This window comes from Onychomys torridus, chromosome 19 (genome assembly GCF_903995425.1).
Source record: "Onychomys torridus chromosome 19, mOncTor1.1, whole genome shotgun sequence".
NCBI lineage: Eukaryota > Metazoa > Chordata > Mammalia > Rodentia > Cricetidae > Onychomys > Onychomys torridus.
In genome coordinates this window covers 1,022,183-1,046,637 of record NC_050461.1, presented here as the reverse complement: position 1 = coordinate 1,046,637, position 24,455 = coordinate 1,022,183, and the positions used below count along the sequence as shown (strand labels likewise).

At 36.8% G+C, this 24,455-nt stretch overlaps 1 protein-coding gene across 3 annotated transcripts in view; it reads left to right on the top strand.

Moving 5' to 3' along the window:
- The window catches only part of Ascc3 (activating signal cointegrator 1 complex subunit 3), a 310,799-nt gene that overhangs the window by 57,776 nt on the left and 228,568 nt on the right, over nt 1–24,455 (top strand). For all 3 annotated transcript variants that reach the window (XM_036168670.1, XM_036168671.1, XM_036168672.1), the window contains 4 exons: nt 15,857–15,977; nt 22,073–22,280; nt 23,029–23,170; nt 24,075–24,200. In XM_036168670.1, coding sequence (XP_036024563.1) covers nt 15,857–15,977; nt 22,073–22,280; nt 23,029–23,170; nt 24,075–24,200 — 597 coding nt within the window. The remainder of the gene's footprint in view (nt 1–15,856; nt 15,978–22,072; nt 22,281–23,028; nt 23,171–24,074; nt 24,201–24,455) is intronic.

The following is a 24,455-nucleotide window of genomic DNA, read 5'->3' as shown; positions in this document are numbered from 1 at the left end:
ATGTTATTGGGCTTATTTTGCAAGTATTTCATGGATACTTTCTGTTCCTATATTCTTAAGTCATTGATCTATAGTTTTCTTGTTATACATTTGGCTTTTGGTGTTCCTAGTATTGGCTTTGAAAATCAGCTTAGAAATGTTTTTGTAGATTCTTATTTTGTGCATTTTATTAAGAACTAGTGTTAACCTTTTTAAAGATTTAGTAGAAGTCACCAGTAGAATTTAATTTCTCCATAAATTGGTTGGCTCTCAGTGAATTCTGGACCTGGACTTTCTGTGTACTGGTTTTGGTCACTAATCATCCTTTCCCTTGTTACAAGTCTGTACAGATGGTCTCTAAGTTCTTGAGTTAGTTTTTGGACATCTTTGTCATACATAATACATCCCAGTCTTTTTTCCCTTTGTTCAACTAGCTAAAGTTTTAATGTGTCCTGGTTTTTTTGGTTCTCTCTATTGTTTTTCTGTGCTCTATTTCATTCATTTGTGTTGAGTACTTACTATTTTCTTTTTCTGGTATCTTAGGGTTGAAAATGAAATTCTTGATTTGGATGCCTTTTAAAGGGGAATGTGTGGCCATAAAGTTCCATTTAAGCACTGTTTTAACTACATTAAATAAAATTCTCTCTGTGTTTACTCTGACTTTTACATGCTGGCATGGTTGATAATATCCACCTCCAGCTGTCTTTTTTGCATCCTAAAGTGTATGTTTGTATTTTCATAAATCTTTGGACCAGTTGGTTATTATTTATTGTTTACTTAATTATCACATATTTGAGAATTCTTCATATTGTCTTATTATTGATTTCTAGTTTTATTTGTGTTTACTGAACATACTTTGGATTACTTCTCTTTGAAATGTATTGAGGCTTATTTTGGAGTCTGTCATATGAACTGTCATGGGAAATATTTCATGCCTATTTGAAAGTAAGTATTTTCTGCATTTGTTTTATGATCTGTTAGCTAGAATCCTATTAGGCTTAGTTGGTTGGTTTGTAGTGTTGCTCAAATTGCTATTTTCTTATTAATATTCTGCTTCTGATTAAAACAGCACCATTGTGGAACATGTGGTACTATAATATACTGTCTTTATACTGTCTATTGCTATACAAGCCAATGAACAGAAGTAAGAATTAAACCTTTAATGTGCACTTTGTACTCCTTCCCTTCTTTTTTAATTAAACTGAGAAAGGGCATATTCTAAAAGGATCACACTAGCTACTGACTTGGTGAAGATACTTGCTAACTCATGTTGATCACTTATGTGGTAGGTACTATTGCAAACATTTTAATCAATATGCTGGGTGTTTGATTCCATGCATGACAATGAATGCACTGTCAGGAGTAATATACTACAGTTTGACACAACTATGGGTTGTGTATCCATAAGTTCAAGTGGTAAAGGTTGTATCACAAGGGTAATGCTGTTGTAAGGTAAGGACCATGGGAGGTCTGTAGGTATTTAGAGTGCCCTTGAAGGAGAGTGTAGAGCCCCATACATGTCTCCCTGTTTGTCTCAGTTGCTGAATGTTCTGGATCATGGTGACAGTGGTCTTGTCCTACAGAATCTTTTTGTGATTTGCTACTTTCATTGGATGCCAAAAATCATAGTGCTACCAGAATTGCAAGACAAAATAAATTCTTTCCCTTCCTAAGTTAGTAGCCCTAGTTATTGTGTAAAGTAACATGACACCTATGAATGCAGGTGCCATTTTGACTGCAGTGTATAGGGACATTGTGTCCTCAGGTATACAGTGTACAGTTCCTGTGATCACCTGCATGGCCTTGTACCTGAAATTTGAGTAAATATTTTTGTTGGAGGGTGTAGCAGAATGAATGAGCTTCCCTGATCCATAGAAGAAATCTTTGAAATTAGAAGCAAGAAAAGCTAAGAAAAGTAACAGAGTTGTGATCAGGGATATCTCAAAACTATGGGTAGTTTTATAGTTAGTACTTAGAGGGACAACCAATGGCTTTGGAAAGATAACCATCAGTAGCCCTACATTTATGTAAGATATAATGATTTAGAATTTTTTTTTTTTTTTTTTTTTTTTTTTTTTTTTTTTTTGGTGAGAGTTCATTAGGAAGTTGAAGGTTTCAATATTTTGTTCCAAAGCAAATTAATAGGTGTTTTTAACAACGTATCTTAATAAGAAGGCATTCTAATCTGTTCTTAGAATGCTGGTTATGATCATAGAGATAGTCTTTATGGTATTCATGAATAGCTTGTACTAAGGTGAGTGCTTAATGTCCTTAATACAAAGTAAGTAGTGTGTGTGTGTGTGTGTGTGTGTGTGTGTGTGTGTGTGTGTGTTTTTGCAGAAAGTGTTCCTTTATTTTCTTGGTACATTTCCAATAAAGCTAGACTATTTTCTCTGTGAACTTGTTTTTGTTTTTAGTGCCTACTGTTTCCTATATGTTTATGACAGTGGTATTGGTTTATAAATCTCGAGCGAAATAGTGGAATGTTTAGTAAATTCTCAGCATTTTACATTAAGTTTCTTATTAGCTGCTTATTGTAACATGGCTCAAACATGGATCCTGTGTTAATTTTTTTTTTAAATTATTTTGCATCCCTACTGAAGTTTCCCTTTCCCCTTCTCCTCATATACACCCCTACTGTGGAATACCCAGGGTCCTGTCTGGCGTGTGATATATGAGGGGAAAAAAAATCTACTCACACTATGGTCTTATATCTGTTAACTTTATTCCTCTAAGACAAAATTCTGTCAATACAGCTATAACTCCTTCAGACATTTAAGGCAGGAATAACTAGATCCACCAAGCTCTACATCCATCTAATATATTTCTTTGGGATGAAATCCTGTTTCCATAGCTTCAGTTCCGTCCAGTTCCCTAGCTCATAGTCCTGCTAACAACTAGACTCATATGCTTCCAGCTTCATCTTCATCCTCTGTACCCTCTTTCTCCATCTCTGCTGCTCTCTACTCCTGGCACTCAAAAAACTCTACCTGAGATCTGCTTACCCTCTGTGGAACCTCTGTCTTCCTGTCTCTTCTCTCTTGCTGTGCCCCTGCCTTTTCTTTCCCTGGGCAGGAGTATCTCTGTCTCTTCAGGAATGTTAATTCTACCTCTCACCTTGATATGTAAAAACCTCATTTGTTCTCAGTCAGTTGCTCTGGATAGCTGCTAGGCCTGGGGTCAGGGATGGTCTAAGCTTCATTTGCACAAGAAGGAAAGCTGTGAGTCTCCAGCTAGCTTGTCTCCTAGGATCAGCAAGGGAGTTATTTACCTAGAAATTCATCAGGTCTGAAAATTTTGGGGCATGCAAGAATTTCATAGTAGAAGACAGCTGAAATATTAAAGGCTAGATAGATATTCATAATAAATGGCTTGCCTTTTGACAGACCCTTGGCTGGTCAACTTTCATCTTTAATACACAGCTGAATCTCTATGATGTATTTCTTGCAGCCCACAAGACCCCACCACCACATACCCTCAGTCGCCCTCATCCACTCTTCCTCCATTTCTATTCAGAAAAGGACAGGCTTCCCACGGATATCTGCAAAGCATGGTATATCAAGTTGTAGTAAGACTAAGCACTTCACCTTGTACTAAAGCTGGGAAAGTCAACTCAGTATGAGGAGTAGATCCAAAAGCCAGCAAAAGAGTCAGAGACAGCCCCTGCTCCTGCTATTAGGAGTCCCACAAGAAGACCAAGCTACACATATGTCACATATATGCAGAGGGCTGAGGTCAGTTCCACGTAGGCTCCCTGGTTGTCAGTTCAGTCTCTGTGAACTCGTAGAAGCCCAGGTTAATTGATTCTGTGGGTTTTTTGTGATGACCTTGATCTCCTGGGCTCCTGCAATCCTTTCTTCCCCTTCTCTTCAGGATTCACCAAGCTTCATCTTATGTTTTGCTGTGGGTCTCTACATCTGTTTCCACCAGTTGCTGCATGAAGCCTCTCTGATGACTACTGGGCTAGGCACTAATCTATTTGAGTATAGCAGAATATCATTAGGCATCATTACATTGACTTTTTTTTCCCTCCAGTCTTATTTGGTTTTATCCTAGGTCTCTGGGTCATACCCCTTCTGTGTCTTGGCACTCTAAGCAGTGTTGGGTTGGACTCACCCTCCTGTTACGGGTCTCAGGCTGGACTAGTCATTGGTTGACTGCTCCTACAATCTCTGTGTCACTCTTACTCCAGCACATCCATAGGCTGGACAGACTTTAGGTCAAAGGTTATGTGGCTGGGTTGGTGTTCCAGTTCCTCCACTGGCTTGCCTAGTCACAGGAAATAGCCAGTTCAGGCTACATACCCTGTTTTGATAGGAGTCTTAGCTGGGGTCAGCCTTGCAGATTCCTGGGTGTTTCCCTTGCATGAGGTTTCTGTCTGACACTAAAATGACCTACTTTCTAGTTGGCTGTTTTACTTCTCACCCACATCTGATCCCTTCATGATTCCCATCCTCACCAGCCCTTAGTCCACTCATAAAATCTCTTCTGTTTCGTTTTCCCAGAGAGATCCAAGAGTCCCCCTTGAGCCCTCCTTGTTACTTAGCCTCTCTTGGTCTGTGTATTGTAGCATGATTATCCTTTACAACTAATAAACTTATAAGTAACTCATAATAAACTTTATAACTTGTAAATGAGTACATACCTGTAGCATGAATCTTAAAGAGTCTTATTAATAAAAAACTCGGGAGCCAGGTATTGGGGTGAACACTGAAAGATCAGAGAAACAGAACAAGCCACAGCTAACCTCACCTTGCTAGTTACTTAGGTGATTTCATTTCCTCAAACTGGAGGCCTCTGTGTCCTCATCAGCTGAACTGCTGCTCAAAAGCCTGAAAACTTAACAGACTCTAGTTCCTGGTTTTCATTCCTTATATACCTTTCTGCTTCCTGCCATTACTTCCTGAGATTAAAGGAAGTCACCATGCCTGGCTGTTTCTGGTGTGGCTTTGAACTCACAGAGATCTGGATGGGTCTCTGCCTCTAGAATGCTAGGATTAAAGGTGTGTGTGCCACCATTTTCTGGCCTCTGTGTCTATCTAGTGGCTGTTCTGTTCTCTGACCCCAGATAAGTTTATTAAGGTGCACAATATATTGGGGGACACAATATCACCACACATACCATGTTTGTCTTTCTGGGTCATACCTCAATCAGGATGAGTTTTTCTAGTTCCATAGATTTGCCTTTGAATTTCGTAATGTCATTGGTTTTGACAGCTAAGTAATATTCCATTATGTAACTGTACCACATTTTCTTTATCCATTCTTCAGTTGAGGGACATCTAGGTTGTTTCCAGGTTCCAGCTATTACAAATAAAGCTGCTGTAAACATAGTTGAACAAGTGTCCGTGTGGTATGATTGAACATTCTTTGGTTGTATGCCCAAGGGTTCTTGATGTAGGTTGATTCCCAATTTTCTGAGAAACCGCCATATTGATTTCCAAAGTGGCTGTACAAATTTACACTCCCACCAGCAATGGAGGAGTGTTTCCTTTGCTCCACATCCTCTCCAACATGAGCTGTCACTTGTGTTTTTGATCTTAGCAATTCTGAGAGGGTTAAGATGGGATTGCAGAGTCATTTTGCTTTGCATTTCCCTCATGGCTAATACCTGACCTGAAAACATCTGGCTCTGGTCTTTTTTTAGTTGGGAATATTAAGTTGGAGACTTTTAATGACTGCTTTTATTTCTTTGGGGGAATATAGCTCCATTTAAATTGATTATCTTATCTTGATTTAACTATATAGGTGATGTTTATCAAGAAATTTGTCCATTTCATTTTGATTTTGAACATTACTAAGTGTTTCTTAGCCATTTGCAATTCTTCTGTTGAGAATGCTCTATTTAGATCTGGTCCCCAGTTTTTGATTAGACTTTTTTTTTTTTTTAAATGTCCAGCTTCTTGAGTTCTTTATATTTTGGAAATCAGCCCTCTGTCAGTTGTGAGGATGGTGAAGATCTTTTTCCCTTCTGTAGGCTGCTGTTTTGTCCTGTTGATGGTATCCTTTGCCTTACAGAAGCTTTTTGGTTACCTAAGGTCCCATTTTTTAACTGTCCATTTTAGTATCTGTGCTATTGGTGTTCTATTAAAAAGTTGTATCCTGTGCCAGTGTATTCAAGGCTATTCCCACTTTCTCATCTATCAGGATTAGTGTATCATGATTTGTATTGAGGTCTTTGATTCACTTGGACTTGAGTTTTGTGTAGATGTATCCTGCTTGTTAAATAAGAAACACAGAGCCAGTTGAAGAGTTAAAAACCACGAGGTCAGAGCCAAAGCAGAAAACCTTACCCTTCACTGCTTCTGCGGTTCCTCCTCTCCGCAAGAGACCTACTTCTGTGCGTCCTGTCTATTTAAAGACTTTCTGTTCTCCTCCCTCATTGGTTGTAACCCAGCCACATGACCTCCTCGTCACTGCCTGTTTGTACAGACCTCCAGGTCTTCTATGGTTGGTATTGAAATTAAAGGCGTGTGTCTGCTATGCTGGCTGTGTCCTTGAACACACAGAGATCCGCCTAGCTCTGCCTCCCAAGTGCTGGGATTAAGGGCGTGCCCCACTACTGCTCGGCTTCTGCTCTGGCTTGCTCTGACCTCAAGGCAACTTTATTGACATACAAATAAAATCACATTTCAATACAAATAAAATATCACTATAGTTTTGTGCAGGGCAGTAGATATGTATCTATTTGTATTCTTCTACATACTGACATCCAGTTAGACTAGTACCATTGGTTGAATATGCTTTTTTTAGGTGTGTGGATTTACATCTGGGTCTTTGATTTGATTCCATTAATCTACCTGTTTGTTTTTATGCCAGTACCAGGCTTTTTTTATTAGTATATCTTTGTAGTAGAGATTGAAATCTGGGCTGTTGATGCTGCTGCAAATTCTTTTATTGTACAAGATTGTTGTAGCTATTCTGGGTTTTTTGTTTTTCCATGTGAAATTGAATACCATTTTTTCAAGGTCTGTAAAAAATTGTGTTGATACTTTAATGGGGATTGCATTGAATCTGTAGATTGCTTTTGATAAGATAGCACATTTTTCCTATGTTAATCCTTTCAATTCATGAGTATGGGAGATCATTCCATCTTCTGATATCTTCTCCAATTTCTGTCTTCCAAGATTTGAAGTTCTTGTCATACAGGTCCTTCATGTGCTTGGTTAGAGTTATGCCAAGATATTGTATATTATTTGTAGCTATTGTAAAGGATGTTGTTTCCCTGATCTTTTGCTTAGCCCTTTTATTGTTTGTATATAGGAGGACTTCTGATTTATTTGAATTAATCTTATATTAAGCCACTTCACTAAAGGTGTTTGTCAGCTGTAGGAATTCCCTGGTAGAATTTTTGGAGGATGCTTATGTATACTGTCATATCATCTGGGAATAATGATACTTTGACTTCTTCCTATCCAATTTGTATCCCCTTCATCTCCTTTAGTTGCCTTATTGCTCTAGCTAGAACTTCGAGTACTATATTGAACCAAAATACAAAGAGTGGACAGTTTTATCTTGTTCCTGATTTTTGTAGAGTCACTTTGGGTTTCCAATTAATTTGATGTTGGCTATTGGCTTGCTGAATATTGCTTTTATTTTTTTTAGGTATGTCTCTTATATCCCTGATCTCTCCTAGACTTTTAATCATGAAGAAGTGGTACTGGATTTTTTCAAAGGCTTTTTCAGCATCTAATGAGATGATCATTTTGTTTGTTTTGTATGTTTCAGTTTGATTATTTGGTGGATTACATTGACAGATTTTCATATGTTGAACCATCCCTATATCTCTGGGATGAAGCCCACTTGATTGTGTGGGATGATCTTTTTGATGTTCTTGGATTCTGTTTGCAAGTACTCTAGTGAGTATTTTTGTATCTGTGTTCATGAGGGAAATTGATCTATATACTCTTTTTTGTTGAGTCTTTGTGTGGTTTGGATATCAGGGTAACTGTAGACTCATGAAATGAATTTAGCAATGTTCCTTCTGTTTGAGCTTTGCAGAATAATTTGAAGAGTATTGGTATTAGCTCTTTTTTGGTGGTCTGGTCTAATACCTGACCTGAAACATATGGCTCTGGTCTTTTTTTTAGTTGGGAATATTAAGTTGGAGAATTTTAATGACTGCTTTTATTTCTTTGGGGGAATATAGCTCCATTTAAATTGATTATCTTATCTTGATTTAACTATTTAAGTGATATTTATCAAGAAATTTGACCATTTCATTTTGATTTTCCAATTTTGAGGAGTACAGGTTTTTGAATTATGACCTAAGGATTCTTTGTATTTCCTAGGTGTCTGTTATGTCCACCTTTTTTGTTTTTGATTTTGTTAATTTGGATATTCTCTCTCTGCCTTTTGGTTAGTTTGGATAAAGATTTGTCTAGCTTATTGTTTTTTCTCAAAGAACCAACTCTTTGTTTCATTGATTTTTTTTATTATTATTATTATTGTTCTCTTTGTTTCTATTTCTCTAATTTCAGCCCTGAGTTTGATTATTTACTGCTGCCTACTAAGTACTCTTGGGTGTTTCTGCTTCTTTTTGTTCTTGATCTTTCAGGTGTGTTGTTAAGTTACTGGTATGAGAATTTTTTAATTTTTTAATTTTTTAATGCAGGCGTTAGCACTGCTTTCATTGTGTCCTATAAATTTGGGTGAGTTTTGCATTCATTTTCATTTAATTCTAGGAAGTCTTTAATATCTTTCCTTAATTCTTCCTTGACCTAGTGGTAAATCAGTAGAGAGTTGTTCAGTTTCCATGAGTTTGTAGTCTTTTTGTGGTTTCTGTTTTTGAAATCCAACTTCTATCCACGGTGGTCTGATGAGATACAGGGGGCTACTTCAGTTTTCTTGTATCATTTGAGACTTGTTTTGTGACCTAGTATATGGTTCCATGAGGTTCTGAGGAGAACGTATATTCTTTGTGTTTAGGTGAAATGTTAGGTAGATAACTGTTAGGGCCATTTGAGCCTTAATGTATGTTAGCTTCATTATTTCTATATTTAGTTTCTGTCTGGATGACCTGTCCATTGGTGAGAGCAGGGTGGTGAAGTCTACCACTATTAATGTGTGGTATTCAAGCTTTAGTAATTTAAGCTTTAGTAATGTTTCTTTTACAAATGTAAGTACCATTGCATTTGGGGAATAGATGTTCAGAATTGAGACATCATTCTGGTGATTTTTCCTTTAATGAAGTGTCCTTCTCTATCTCTTTTCATTAATTTTAGTTTGAAGTCTATTTTGTTAGATATTAGTATAGCTTCACCTGCTTGTTTGTTAGTTCCATTTGTTAGGAAAATCTTAGCCTGGCAGTGGTGGCGCACGCCTTTAATCCCAGAACTTGTGAGGCAGAGATAGGTGGACCTCTGAGAGTTCAAAGCCAGCCTGGTCTACAGAGAGAGATCCAGGACAGGCATCAAAATTACACAGAGAAAAACTGCCTCAAAAAACAAAACAAAACAAACAAACAAACCAAAAGAAAAGAAAAAGAAAAAAAAAAATCTTTTTTCATCCCTTTGCTCTGTGGTAGTGTCTATGTTTGCTGTTTATGTGTATTTCATATTTGCAGTGGAAGGATGGACCCGGTTTTGTATCTGTTCTGTTAGTCTGTGTCTTTTTATTATTGGGGAATAGAGTCCATTCATATTGAGAGATATTAATAACCATTGATTGTTTTTTCCTGTTGTGTTGTTGATGGTGGTGGTGGTAGTAGTGTGTGTGTGTGTGTGTGTGTGTGTGTGTGTGTGTGTGTGTCCCTTTTTTGAATTTTGCTGTTGTGAGATTATCTATTGCCTGTGTTTGTATGGGTGTATAGTTAACTTACTTGTGTTGGAGTTTTCCTTCCAATGCCTTTCTGTAGGGCTGGATTTGTAGATAGATATTGTTTAAATTTGACTTTGTCATGAAATACCTTGTTTTCTCCATGTATAGTAATTGGAAGTTTTGCTGGCTGTAGTAGTCTTAGATGGCGTCTATCTTCTCTTAGATTTTGCAAAGTATCCTGTAGGTTCTTCTGGCTTTCATATGTTACATGGCCTTTTTCCTTTGCATCTTTTAATATTCTTCCTTTCTTCTGTATGTTTAGTGTTTTGATCATTATGTGACAAGGGGACTTTCTTTTCCGATCCAATCTGTTTGATGTTCTGTAAACTTTTTGTACCTTTATAGGCATCTCCTTCTTTAGGTTGGGAAATTTCTCTTCTGCGTTTTTGTTAAATATATTTTCTGGGTATTTGAGTTGGGTTTATTCTCCTTCTTTTATTCCTATTATTCTTTAGATTTGATGTTTTAATAGTGTTTCAGATTTCCTGGATGTTTTGTGTTAGGAGGTTTTTAGATCTGACTTTTTTTTTCTTTTACAGATGAATTTATTTATTCTATCATATCGTCAATGTTTGAGATTCTTTCTTCCATCTCTTGAATTCTGTTGGTGATGCCTACTTTTATTTTCAATTTCCTGAATTGACTCAGTTTTTGTTTTCTTTATTGCTTCTATTTCAGTTTTCATGTCTTAGTGTCCTTCACGTGTTTGTTTTTTCTTGGCTTTCTTGGCATTCTCTAAGGGTCTGTTGATTTCCTCCTTTTTTTTTTTTTTTTTGGTTGTTGTTGTCTTTTCCTCAATTCTTTTAAGGGAATATTTAATCTCTTCTTTAAGGACCTCGATCATCATCATAAAGTTGGTTTCAGTATCATTTTCTTGTGCTTCCACTGTGTTGGAATATTCAGGGCTTGTTGTAGTGGGGTGGCTGGGCTCTGGTGATGACATACTGCCCTAGCCATTGTTGTTTGTGTTCTTGCACTATGTATAGGAATCTGGATTTGGAGTGATTATAGGTATAGTTGTCAATTTCTGGGTGTTTTCTTCTTTAGTTTTTGTTTACTCCCTGTGGTTGAATAGAGAGGGTTTCTGCCCACATTGGTGGCTGGACTTCTGATGGCCTGCATAGTCTCTGGTCCAGATGGGGGTTGCTACCTAAGTTTGGGGCTGATATTCTGGTTATGTTGTGTGTGACCTCTGGTCTGGGCCAGGGTCCTCTGGGGTTCAGATGTTGGCCTTGCTTCTGGTAGGTAGGAGGCTTCTGCCTGGTTTCATGTAGTTGGCCTAGTCTTTAGGATTCAGCATGGTGGTCTGGCCTTTGGGGATCAGGATCTGTTCTTGGTTCCCCAGAGAAGAGAAGACTTGTAACCAAGGTATGGGGTGGGATGTGGTGACAAGGAGAGGAGAGGCACTTGGGGTTATGCTGGGAGGAGCAGGTGGGGGTTAAGTAGGGTTTAGGGAGCTGGCCTGTTCTCTGATGGGAAGGAAGGTTTCTGCCACAGGTGTGGACTGGTCTATGGTAATGAGGAGAGGAGGTGGGTATTGGAGTTATTTCTGGCCAGCTTGAGCAGGTTTGGGGGCAGTATTACCTGGGGTTCAGGATGCTGTTTTGTCCTGTGGTGAAAGAGGAGGCTTCATCCAGAGATGTGGACCAGGAAGTGATGAAGAGGAGAGGAGGGGCAGTGGGGATTATGCTGGGCAGGCACCTTGGCGGTGATCTTACCTGCTGGTGTTCAGGATGCTGGCCTGGTGTCTGGGGGGAGAGGATGCTTTTGCCAGATATGTGGCCTGGGATCAGGTGACAGGATCCTGTGTTAATTTTTATTTAATTTATTTGTTTATTCATTTATTTCAGCCTGATTGCTGTTTTCTCTCCTTCCTCTCCACTATCCACCCCCATTAATTTTTTCCTGATTGTTTGTTTGTCTTTAGCTTTTCACATGCCAGTATTTCTTTCAGTTACTTAGAATTATTATGGGGATTTATTCTTGTCCTATGTTAACTATTTATGAGATGTCCAGCTAGCCCTTGAGGTTTTAAAAATCTTAGCATTTGAAGGAAGTTTAACTTCAGTATGTCATCATCACTAACAAAAAAACCTGATCTTTTTTTTCTGAGGAGGGGACCTTGCTATGTAACCCAGGTTGACCTGAAACCTGTGCTCACCCCTTAGTTCTGTGATTTAGACATACTCCTCTAGACCCTGATGGTTGAACAGTGTATCTCTGTTCTTTGCATATCACAATAGTTTTCTCTCAAATATTTTACTCATATTTAGATGCATATAGTTATCATTTCAAACTTTGCTTTTCTCTTATCTAAATAACCTTGGATAATTTCTATAAATTTCCTAAGTTTAGATTTTATATAATCAAATAATGTTATTTCTTGAATTTGAAATGTTTGTTAGGCCAAATCTTCTTACAGGATTGCTGCTAATCATAGTTTTGATATATAATAAATGTTTATATACTGTTGATACCTTTAGAGTTGATAAGACAGGATCATTCATAATTCATCTTATTTTCCTTTTGCTTATATTACTATTAAACAGCAAAATACTTTATAGTTAATAAATCATATATACTCAACATGAGTTTTGTCTTATGATTTTGTGTATGGATTCTTTAACAACAAATTTTTTGGTTAATTTCTCTTTCTCACATGGAGTGCAGAGTGTAAGATTTTTTAAAAGGAAGTAGTATATGTATGTCATTTTCAGCTCATACTTAAGGAAGCCTGAATCATTTCTTTTTTTTTTTTTTAATATTTGTGTTTTAATTTTACATATCAGCCATGGGCTCCCCTGTCCGTCCCCATCCAGCCCCCACCCTGGCCTTCTCCTAAGCTCCTCCCCTCCATTCCCATCTCCTCCAGGGCAAAGACTCCCCTGGGGATTCATCTCAACCTTGTAGTTCAGTACAGGCAGGTCCAGTCCCCTCCTTCCAGGCTGAGCAAAGTGTCCCCGCATATGCCCCAGGTTCCAAACAGCCAGCTCATGCACTAAGGACAGGTCCGTGTCTCACTGCCTGGATGCCTGCCAAACAGTTCAAGCTATTCAATTGTCTCACTTATCCAGAGGGCCTGATCCAGTTAAGGGCTCCTCAGCTTTTGGTTCATTCATTCATGTGTTTCCATTAGTTTGGCTATTTGTCCCTGTGCTTTTCCAATCTTGGTCTCAGCAATTCACACTTTCATAGCCCCTCCTCTTTTTCGACAATTGGACTCCTGGAGCTCCACCTGGGGCCTGGCCAAGGATCTCTGCATCCACTTCCATCAGTTATTGGATGAGAGTTCCAGCACGACCATTAGGGTGTTTGGCCATCTGATCACCAGACTAGGTCAGTTCTGCCTTTCTCTCGACCATTGCCAGTAGTCTACAGTGGAGGTATCTTTGTGGATTTCTGGGGACCTCTCTAGCACTTTGCTTCTTCCTGTTCTCATGTGGTCTTCATTTATCATGGTCTGTTCTTCCTTGTTCTCCCTTTCTGTTCTTGATCCAGCTGGGATCTCCTGCTCCCCTAAGCTTTCTTTCCCTCGAACCTTGCCCTTCATTATCCCCACTCACGTCCAGGTTTTTCATGTAGATCTCATCCATTTCTCTGTCATTGGGTGATCCCTGTGTCTTTCTTAGGGTCCTGTTTTCTAGGTAGCTTCCCTGGAGTTGTGTAGCAGTCTAGTCATCTTTTGTTTTACATCTAGTATCCTCCTATGAGTGAGTACATACCATGTTTGTCTTTCTGAGTCTGGGTTACCTCACTCAGAATGATTTTTTTTCTAGATACATCCATTTGCATGTAAACCTCATGATGTCATTGTTTTTCTCTGCTGAGTAGTACTCCATTGTGTATACGTACCACATTTTCTTTATCTATTCTTCAGTTGAAGGGCATCTAGGTTGTTTCCAGGTACTGGCTATCACAAACAATGCTGATATGAGCACAGCTGAGCAAATGCTCTTGTGGCATGATTGAGCATTTCTTGTATATATACCCAAGAGTGGTATAGCTGGGTCTTGGGGGAGATGGATTCCCAATTTTCTAAGGAAGCGCCATATTGATTTCCAAAGTGGGCTGTACAAGCTTGCATTCCCACCAGCAGTGGAAGTGAGTTCCCCTTTGTCCACATCCTCTCCAGCATAAGCTGTCTTCTGTGTTTTTGATCTTAGCCATTCTGACAGGTGTAAGGTGGTATCTCAGAGTCGTTTTGATTTGCATTTCCAGGATAATTAGGGATGTTGAGCAATTCCTTTTAAATGTCTTTCAGCCATTTGAACTTCCTCTGTTGAGAATTCTCTGTTTAGTTCTATATCCCATTTCTTAATTGGACTGTTGGGCATTTTAATGTCTAATTTCTTGAGTTCTTTATATATTCTGGATATCAGCCCTCTGTCAGATGTGGGGTTGGTGAATACCTTTTCCCATTCTGTAGGCTGTCACTTTGTCTTGTTGACAGTGTCTGTGCTACTGGTGTTATGTTTAGAAAGTGATCTCCTATGCCAATGCGATCAAGACTACTTCCTACTTTCTCTTCTATCAGGTTCAAAGTAACTGTATTTATGTTGAGGTCTTTGATCCACTTGGACTTAAGTTTTGTGCATGGTGACAGATATGGATCTATTTGCAGCCTTCTACACGTTGACATCCATTTATGCCAGCACCATTTGTTGAAGATGCTTTCTTTTTTCCATTGTACATTTTTGGCTTCTTTGTCAAAAATTATATGTTCATAGGTGTGCGGGTTAATGTCAAGGTCTTCAGTTCGATTCCATTGGTCCACATGTCGGTTTTTATGCCATTACCAAGCTGTTTTTATTACTGTAGCTCTATAGTAGAGCTTGAGGTCAGGGATCAATGAAAATGAGTACACCACATACCCAAACTTATGGGACATTATGAAAGCAGTTCTAAGAGGGAAATTCATAGCACTAAATGCCCACATAAAGAAGTTGGAGAAATCTCACACTGGACTTAATAGCACAACTGAAAGCTCTAGAACGAGAAGAAGCAAAGTTTCCCAGGAATAATAGACGCCAGGAAATTATCAAATTGAGAGATGAAATCAATAAAAAAGAAACAAAGAGAGCAATACAAAAAATTAATGAAACAGAGTGAGTTCTTTGAGAAAATCAACAAGATAGACAAGCTCTTATCCAAACTAACAACTGGGAGAGCATCCAAATTCACAAAATCAGAAATGAAAAGGGGGACATAACAACAGACAATGAGGAAATCCAGAGAATCATCAGGTCATACTTCAAAAACCTGTACTCCAAAAAAACCTGGAAAATCTAAAGGAAATGGATAATTTTCTGGATAGGTACCACATACCTAAGTTAAATCAAGACCAGATAAACCATTTAAGTAGTCCAGTAACCCCTAAGGAAATAGAATCAATCATTAAAAGTCTCCTAACCAAATATAGCCCAGGAGCCTGAATCTTTTCTAGAAGAGGCATACCATATTGTGAACTAATTGAAGGCTTTGAATCCTAACCTTTCTTCTTTTTCCATGACTGAAACCAACTTAATCTTTGACAGCTCCTGCATAGGAAAGTAATATATTTATGCATGAGAACTTTTCTGAACTGTGTTTTAGATTTTTGACTTATTCTGTAAATATCTGTAAGCTTTGATAGCTTATCATGATTGATGAAAATGTTCTAATCTTCTTTTAACTTTATAAGATGACAGCTGTCGTAGTAAGCTTTTTGGTAGCTAGTAACTTACAGTCTTTGTAAAATCCAGAAAAATGTTGAAAAGTAAATTAAATTTTATAATTTCTTTTGTTTATACCAGAGAAAACTAAGAATAACAATTCTGGAATGAAGTTATATATCAAAATATAGTTGTTTTTAAAAACAGAATAATGATCTTTATTATATTATCATAAGTAAGCTTTATAAAACTACTAGACATTCTTTACCATGGTAGATAACGAATTTTCTTTTACAAATTGATTACTTTTTAAAATATTGTGTACTGCATATGACCAGCTTGACCTCATTTTTTTGTTGTAAGGGATTTTAATGTGTAAAATTTCATTTTGTTATTTTTTTTTAAAGCTTTTTGAATTGCTGGGACCTGAAGGACTTGATCTGATTGAGAAGCTCCTCCAGAACAGGATTACAATTGTAGATCGATTTCTTAATTCCTCAACTGATCATAAGTTTCATGCTCTTCAAGGTAAAAGTCTGGTAGTAATTGTAATTCCTTAAAAAAAAAAAAATCCATGCACATTGGGGCAGTATTTACTGGACTTAGTGAGTTATCTGAAAAACTTGAAGTTTGGAGGTGGGTTGTGTTTGGAAGGCTCTGGGGAAAGTTTGAGGAGAGAAATGGGGCCTTGACAAGATCGTATTTCTTTATAGCTCTGTGAAATTCAAGAATAAATAAACTTTGAAAGGAGATTTGCTGGTTAACAAACCTTTTAAATATAATTGTGCTTTCTTTGTCTTTGGTTGGTAGTATTACTGATGCCATTCTTTTATATAAAATTGAGACATAGCAGATCGTGGAACATACATAAGAGACACAAATAGGGTATATTAATGTTTGGGCATAGCATCTTTGTGTGTGTGTGTGATATGTTAAACAATACAGAAGAATTTTCAAAAGTGTGGAGATATATATATATATATATAATTTACTGTGTACCCGGGACTGTTATAGTTTGCCTCTGACTTTTGATTTTGAAAATTTTCAAACCTGGTAAAGATAAATTACAATACAGCAAATACTTGGCATGTACTTAGGTAGTTTCACTACTCATTAAAATATTATTCCATTGTTTGTTTTATACACATGCACATGCACACATGCTAGCACATGGAGAGAGGGAAGGAGGGAGGGGAGGAGAGGAAGAGAGAGAGAAAGAGGGGGAAGAGATAACAATAATACCATTTAAGCCTTTTACTTAACACCTCATAGTAATGCCCTATAAACTCTCATGTATGCAGGTTAGAACAATGACAGTCACCTTCACAACTGCTAAGTTACTATCACACTTAGAAAATAGGACACCTGGAATATCATGTATTGTATGTATTTAAACCAACCCCAGATTAGGGACAGAAACAAAATAATAAAATAAAAGCTACCTGAGACATCTTACCACAGGGCTGTCAGACTTAGGTTTTACATAGCAAATTGAAAATGAAATTTTTTGAAACCTTTAGTCAAATTTACCTTGCCAGCCTTATTAATTGGAATTTTTTTAAAATCATAAGAGCACGTGGAATTATATACTTTTAATATCTATCTATGTTGACTTCTCTATGCTTACTTTCTATTTAGGTCATGTCATTTTTCCCCCCTGGTGATGGCACTAAAAGGGCCCAATGAAAACAGCTTTGATTTAAATCCAAAATTACTTATGTATTTCTTCTAATCCTCATAAATATTCTTAGAAGGGTGGGATTGCATTATGATTGTTAGAAACTTGGTCTTCTCTGGCATGTTCTTCTCTGACATTCATATACCTCTTTCTTTCTTGCAGTGAATACATAATCATGCATCTTAGATATCAACCATTCACTGTTTTTAGGCAGATTTCTGTTACATTTTTGGTGTAGCAGCAGCAACAAAACTGTTTGCTGAAGTTCTTTTCTGCAGCTCTGACTTAGTTCCCAATGGTACAGAATTTAAGCAATGAAACCTCAGTCCATCATCAGGTTACTATAGTGGTCTAAGTAGGGGTTGAGAAAACTGATTGGTTAGATTGGAATTAGATTTGAATTTACCCACTGTGGTAGTTTGAATGTAATTGGCCCCCTAAGATCATAGGGAGTGGCACTATTGGGTGTGGCTTTGTTGGAGGAAATCTGTCACTGTGTGGGCAGGCTTTGAGATTAGAAGGTTCAGGATACTTACCACCCAGTGAGTCATTTGACTTCTTCTTGCCTCTGAGTCAAGATGTAGGGCTCTCAGCTCCATCATCTAGTCCTGATGTTAATGGACTGAACTCTGAAACTGTAAGTGAGCCACCCCACTTAAATGTTTTTATTTTATAAGAGTTGCAGTGGTCATGGTGTCTCTTCACAGCAGGGAAAACCTAACTAAGACACCCACACACAATGCAGGCCAAAGACATTTATGTGAAGTAAAACTGTGAACTTACACTTTTCCATTGATTTAACTTCCTAGATTGGATCAGTATATATTTAGGTGGTATTGAAAATGGGAAACTACTTAAGTTAAATCTTAAAATTTAAACTATTACGAAGTTTTCGTCAAAATCAGGATTTCACAAATACATTTGTAAAGCTTTATAAGGGGTAATATTTTGAGCAGTAAATGGTTTCTTAACACCCATAACCAAGCAATAGCTAATTTAGAGGTGGGGTTTTTATTGCTATATGAGAAATACATTTAAACTTGTAGGTGTTTTATATAAAGCAGGTCTCACAAGTTTTAAAGGATGTGGGCCTAGGTGGTAGTTGAGTTGGTAGTTTGTGTCTATACAGGGACCACTCCCTTCAGGCAATATTCAGGGTCAGCTCTCCTGCTGACCTTGGTGAGAGGTGGGGCCAGCTCTTCTGAGTGCAGGGCCAGTCATTCCATTGTGGCAGTCACAAGGGGGAGGGCAGTTTTTCAAGGGCCATCTAGGATCTTGGGGATAACTCTCCTAGGCCCATGACACTGGGGTCAGTTTTCCCAGGAGGTGGGGAGGTGAGTGGGTGCTGCTTTTGCAGCTGGTGAGAAGGACCTGCTCTCCAGTGGCCAGGCCACTGGGAAACTTGCATATTCTAAAAGGTTTTTTTTAGTAGACTCTTGTTTCATATTGCATGAGAGATTATTTTTCTTAAAATTTTTTAATTAGTTGGGCTAGCAAATGTCTTAGCAGTAGATGTGTTTGCTATCAAACTTGACAACCTGAGTTGATTATCTGGATCACGTGGTCAAAGGAGAGAACTGACTTATACAAGTTGTCTTCTGACAATCTTGTGTACATTGTGTGGGTGCACGCGTGTGCGCGCGCGCGCGCACACACACACACATACACACTTCCGACATGTCATGATCCCACCTAGGGTGCTGATGAATGGCAAGCCTTCAGCAGGTCAGTGAAACTGAAGAGGAGATACAGAGTAGGCCAACTGCTGGACAGACAGACACATGAGGACTTTTCTAAGGGCTAAAGCTTAGTTCATTTTATTATTCTTTGCATTGCTTGTTCTCTTCTGTTCTTTCAAAATCTTTCAAGCAATATAAAAATTACTATGTGGTTACATTTTATTTTTTAAGTGAATAATTACAATGAATACAAATAAAGAGAACATCATGTTTTCCATTTCCCTTACATTATTAAACATTTTACATATTAAAGATAAAAAACAAATTTTCACCAAGAACCCATATACATTCATGTCTAAGCAACTTGTTATAGATTAACAAAGTGTAAGCAAGCAAGATATTTTTCTTACCCAGTTCTTTTACTGGCAGACCACATTTTGCTGTTACAAAGAAAGAATCTATCATTTTCTTACTCATCTTTAAAGGTACTCTTATAAAAAAATTCAGAAATCTAAACTTTTATATATGAAAAGCAGTCATTTCCACTTTTAAGTCCTCAGCATGCATACCGACTCATCAACAGTTTTTCATTAAATCATATCAGGAAACTGAGGGCAGAAATGGGTAAAAGGAATTAATCATCACCTCTGTTCACCAGCTCATCCTAGCGAGAAAGGTATGTCAGCCAGCTGTAGCCAAGTTGTCATTGTTTTTGTTCACTGATCTCAATGAGTCCCTTACTCAACTATTAAAAGTGTGTCTTTCTAAACTAAATTGTTTCTCAAGATTTTCTACCTCAAAGCCATTTTAACCTAACCTACAAAACCATCTTAACCTAACCTTAAGTCATTGTTTAAAACTTTCAGTGATGATGCACACCAAAACTCATGAACACATCTCCCAACATCAAGATTAAAAGAACTTGACTAGTCTAGCCTCTGGGACTCAATTGTTTTCCTTAATCATTAACCTAAATCATAGTCTGTATGGCTCCTCAAGAGAAACTTATAAGTCCCAGCTGTGTGACACTTTCTTGTTCTTATTTATCTTCTATAGCCCCTACTCTACCACAGGCAGGGGCAACATGATATCTATCTTTACCTGTATCATCCCCCTAAACTAACCTCTGTCAAAATCCCTTGCCAAATTTGTTAGAAACTCTTAATCATCAAAATTCTATTTAAACTAACACTATTCTTGTATAACATTATAACTTCAATTGAACAGTATAGCTTAAGAAGAAATCATTTTTATAATAATTCATAGGTAAAAATGCCCATTATAACAGGGATATTTCCATGAGATAATCACACTACATTAAAGGCAGTGGGGATCCCACCACAGCCATTCACATCATGTTAGATACCAGAGAAAAATGGCAGAAGCAAACATGTAAAGGCACAGCAGTAGCAAGAGGCATTCTGGAGCTGAAGCCCTTGGGTACTTGTGTAGTTCACCCATCAGTTCCTTGCATTCTGTTGAGCCAAACTCCTGAAGCTCAGTTGCCCCCTGCTGCCCCTCTGACATGACCACTGGCAATTCTTTGAAGATTATAAGAGATTCTTTTATAGCATAATATGGTTTTATAAAAACAAACTTCTATTTTATTCTTGAGCAATATTATATGTGATAGTTGCTATTATGGTTATTTATTTTGTTTCTACTTGTCAGTCTTCACAGATAGTACGACCAAAAAAGTAATGCATTTAAACATACTTAAACTTTAAACTTACTTAAAGAAATCATTATTATCATGTATTGTGTTCAATTTTACAGACTTGTAGTAAATGTTGATTAATAATTTATAAATTTTTCAATGAGTTACATATATTTTCTTACAATTTTAGTTTCCTTCTTTGGATGACAAGTATATATAACAGTATTTTGTTACTATCAAGTTCACATAAAATATTAATTACACTAGTACATAGCATTTATTACATTATCTAAAGTATAGTTTTATACTTCAAACTCTTTCAGTAGTCATCTTTGGTAAGAGGAGGGCATTTTTCATGTTCTTGAAACATCCTTCTTCATCTTTATCTTGATGATTGTTTATTTTTAGACAACTTCACTTTTTCTAGTTCTCAGTACATGTGAGAGCTTTCAGAATCTGAATTTTTTGTCATTGAAAGCTAATTATAAATTATGTTATATTACATAGAAAGTAAGGTATATAAGACAAATAGAATATTTTTGGTTAGAGCCATAAAATTTCAGCTTATTGTAGATCAAATTGTTAATATTTTTGAAACATACTTTCCTTTTTAATGTTAATAAAGCTACATTATAGGATTTTATTTCATGTGATTGAGAATTCAATGGCCTAATCTTAAGTCCTGTAAGGATGCAGTATCTGTGAAGTTTCAAGCTTTGACTAAAAATGAAATTTGAACTGCATCTTGTTTTCTTGGTGCTTTGTTTAATACCTTCCCTGTTCTGTTTTGAATTTTGTCAATTGTTAAAATAACCTGTGCCTGTACTCTCTTCAGAGTAAAGACCAAGTCTCATTCAATGTTATCTTCATAGCCTCGTTGTGTTGAGTCCTCATATTGAAAATGCCTACTGACTTTGACTTCTTTTAGTGGTAGTTCTGTTAGCTCCTTTAGGACTGGAAAGAGTTTAATTTAACACAGAAGGCAATCCTGTTGGAAAAACAACCTATATATTGAGGTGACTAATACAAACCTAACTTATACTTTAAGAACAATGAGATTTGGTTGATCTATTTCTCCTGCATTTTTGTAAAAATATGGACAGTACTGTTGTTTTAACCATTGTCTGTGGATAGATCCTGAGCTATGAAAAGTAGTAAATGTATAATAACCTAGTATAGCAAGGCTAATTACTTAGAGGAAAGTTGTATTTAATATATAACAGATTGCTATTTTATCTCACAAATGGTAAATGAAACTAAAATTGATAATTACATATTTAAAATAATATGAACAAATTATTATAAAATTATGAAATTTAATTTTTGCAGTTCTGATGTTATATCAAATTTATATGATCCCAGTTTCATTACTGTATTGAATTATTAAAAAGAATCTTTTGCTGATTTTTCTTAAGTTACTATGCAATACTGTATAGATATCATGTTTTTAAGACTACTCTTAAAATATGTAATTGAGTAAACCAGGTATAAAAAGTGAATTGTTAGAGAATTAGATTCTGTTATATTTTTGTATTGGCCAAATGGTTTTCATAAAGGTCAAGTCATGTCTGAGATTTATAATTCATTGTATTTTTTAATTATTCCACAGACAGTTGTAAAAAATTTTTAGGAGAGAATACTAAGCCTAATTATGGATGTCAAGTTACTATTCAATCTGAACAAGAAAAACAGTTAATGAAACAATTTCGCCGTGAAGAAAAGAGAATTGCCAGACGAGAAAAAAAGGCTGGAGAAGATGGGGAAGTTCCCGGGGAAGGACTTTTGTCCTTTGATCCTAAGGAACTCCGGATACACAGGTAGTAAAAGTCTACCTGAAAACACACAAGGGTGCGATTTTTACCAGTAGTATGTTCCTTCAGGTTTTTTTTTTTTAAATTTAGTGATTTTCTTACAGCTTTGTCTTCTATGATGAAATAAAGCAATCACTCTTTAATTAGAATAAATCTTTGTTATTTTCACGAAAGACATTTTACTTATAGGGGTGGTCTTATCTCAGTTGCCCTATATATGCTTTTCAGTTAAGTTACATGAAGTCTACGTGAATATAGTTTTACATGTTTCCTTTTTCAATTTAATGATGCTTTATTTCTTTGTTACTTAAAAGTTGAAAAATGAAAATGGTTGATGTATTCATTTAAATCAGCAGTTCTCAACTTGTGGGTCCCAACCGACTGGCAAACCTCTGTCTCCAAAATTATTTAAAGTACTATTCATAACAGCAAAATTACAGTTATAAAGTAGCAAGCCATCTTTACTAACAATTGTGTAAACTTAGCAATTGGATACTTAAAACCTATTTACTACTCCTGAAATTCTGGGTTTTTAATGGGAGTACCTGAAATAACAATCGTAATGGCCTCATTTTAGTATATGGCTTCATTTTAAATAGAATAATGTAAAATATGGCCTTTTTATTCATTCATTCATTCACTCACTCACTCATTCATTCATTTATCTATCTATCTATTTATTTATCTATTCATTTATCTATCTTTCTATCATTCATTCATTCGTTCGTTCATTCATTCATTTATTTATTTATAGAGAACAGGCGCTTATGAATGCCAGAAGTACTCCAGTTCTGAGCAGGCAGAGAGACATGGAGGTTGAAAAAATCCATTATCCCCATGTTTATGATTCCCAGGCTGAGGCCCGAGAAACATCAGCATTTATTGCTGGTGCCAAGGTATGTCACTGTGATGTAACCACTTTTGGAAACAGGTATTTTCTGAGGAGATGCCTGCATAGATTTTCCCTCATGTCCTTGTGTATATTACCAGTGTATACAATATGTTAAATTATATGTTAAAATAGTAAAAATGGGATATTGCAGTATATCTTAAGTTCCTGAAATATATTCTATATTCAGAACATATTTAATTTGTTGTAGTTTGTATTTATAAGTATCCATTGTATCAATCACTGACTAAACTTACACTGTATTTCATACTTTAGGGTTATGAGAGTACATTTGTCCTCAAGAATACTGTGTAGCTGGTGTGTACTTTAATTTCATCAATATACTGTGCTCTGTGTATCGTGTGAGATACCCAACTCCTGTGTGTGAGGCCAGCTCCCACCTTTACCAGGGTTCCTATGAGGAGAAGAGAGAGATAAGAAATGATAGAGAGACCTAGTTGACAAGAGGAAAGATAGAAACATAGGATAGCTTTGAGAGGACCTGGGTCAATACCCCACTGGCCAGAAGTTTATTCAAAAGGGTTTTTTATAATAGTGCCAAGGGGTGGGGCAAAAGCCCTCCCCCTTGCTAACAGGGCACAGCCAAGTTGTAAACACCTGGTAACCGTGCCTGTGGTCAAATCATCCCTTTATGCAGCCCTGCGGGGTAAAGGAAGCTCAGATTCTCAGATCCTGTGTAATTTGGGCCTCCACACTCCTGAATGTTTTGTGGGTGTGGTTCATGTTTATTTTTCTCTTATTTAGATTTCCTTTATATTAGCTGGATTTATTTGCCAGTACTATGTCATAAAGCCAGTAACATTTTCTCATTGGCTCTAATTTAATTAAAATCTTACCAGAGCAGTTGTTTTTATTTTTTATTATTGGAACTTTATTTTTGATGTTTATAGATGATTTTACCAGAAGGAATTCAAAGAGAGAATACCAAGTTATACGAAGAAGTACGGATCCCTTATAGTGAACCAATGCCAGTTGGCTTTGAGGAAAAGCCAGTTTATATCCAAGATTTGGATGAGGTAAGATGAGCTTTTGCATATAGAAATGATATGAATAACTGATTGCTTAAGAAGTAGGCTGTTGGAGTGTGAATGGTGCAAACTGGTACATGCCTTCCTTCATACATGAAATACATTCATATATGCTTAGTTTTGCATTTGTTTATCTTGTGTTCATTTTGGTCACTTCAGCTAACTTTATTTTATTTAAGAAATGTTTTTACTCATTTTACATACCCACCACAGATCCCCTCTCATCACTCCTACCGCTCCCCA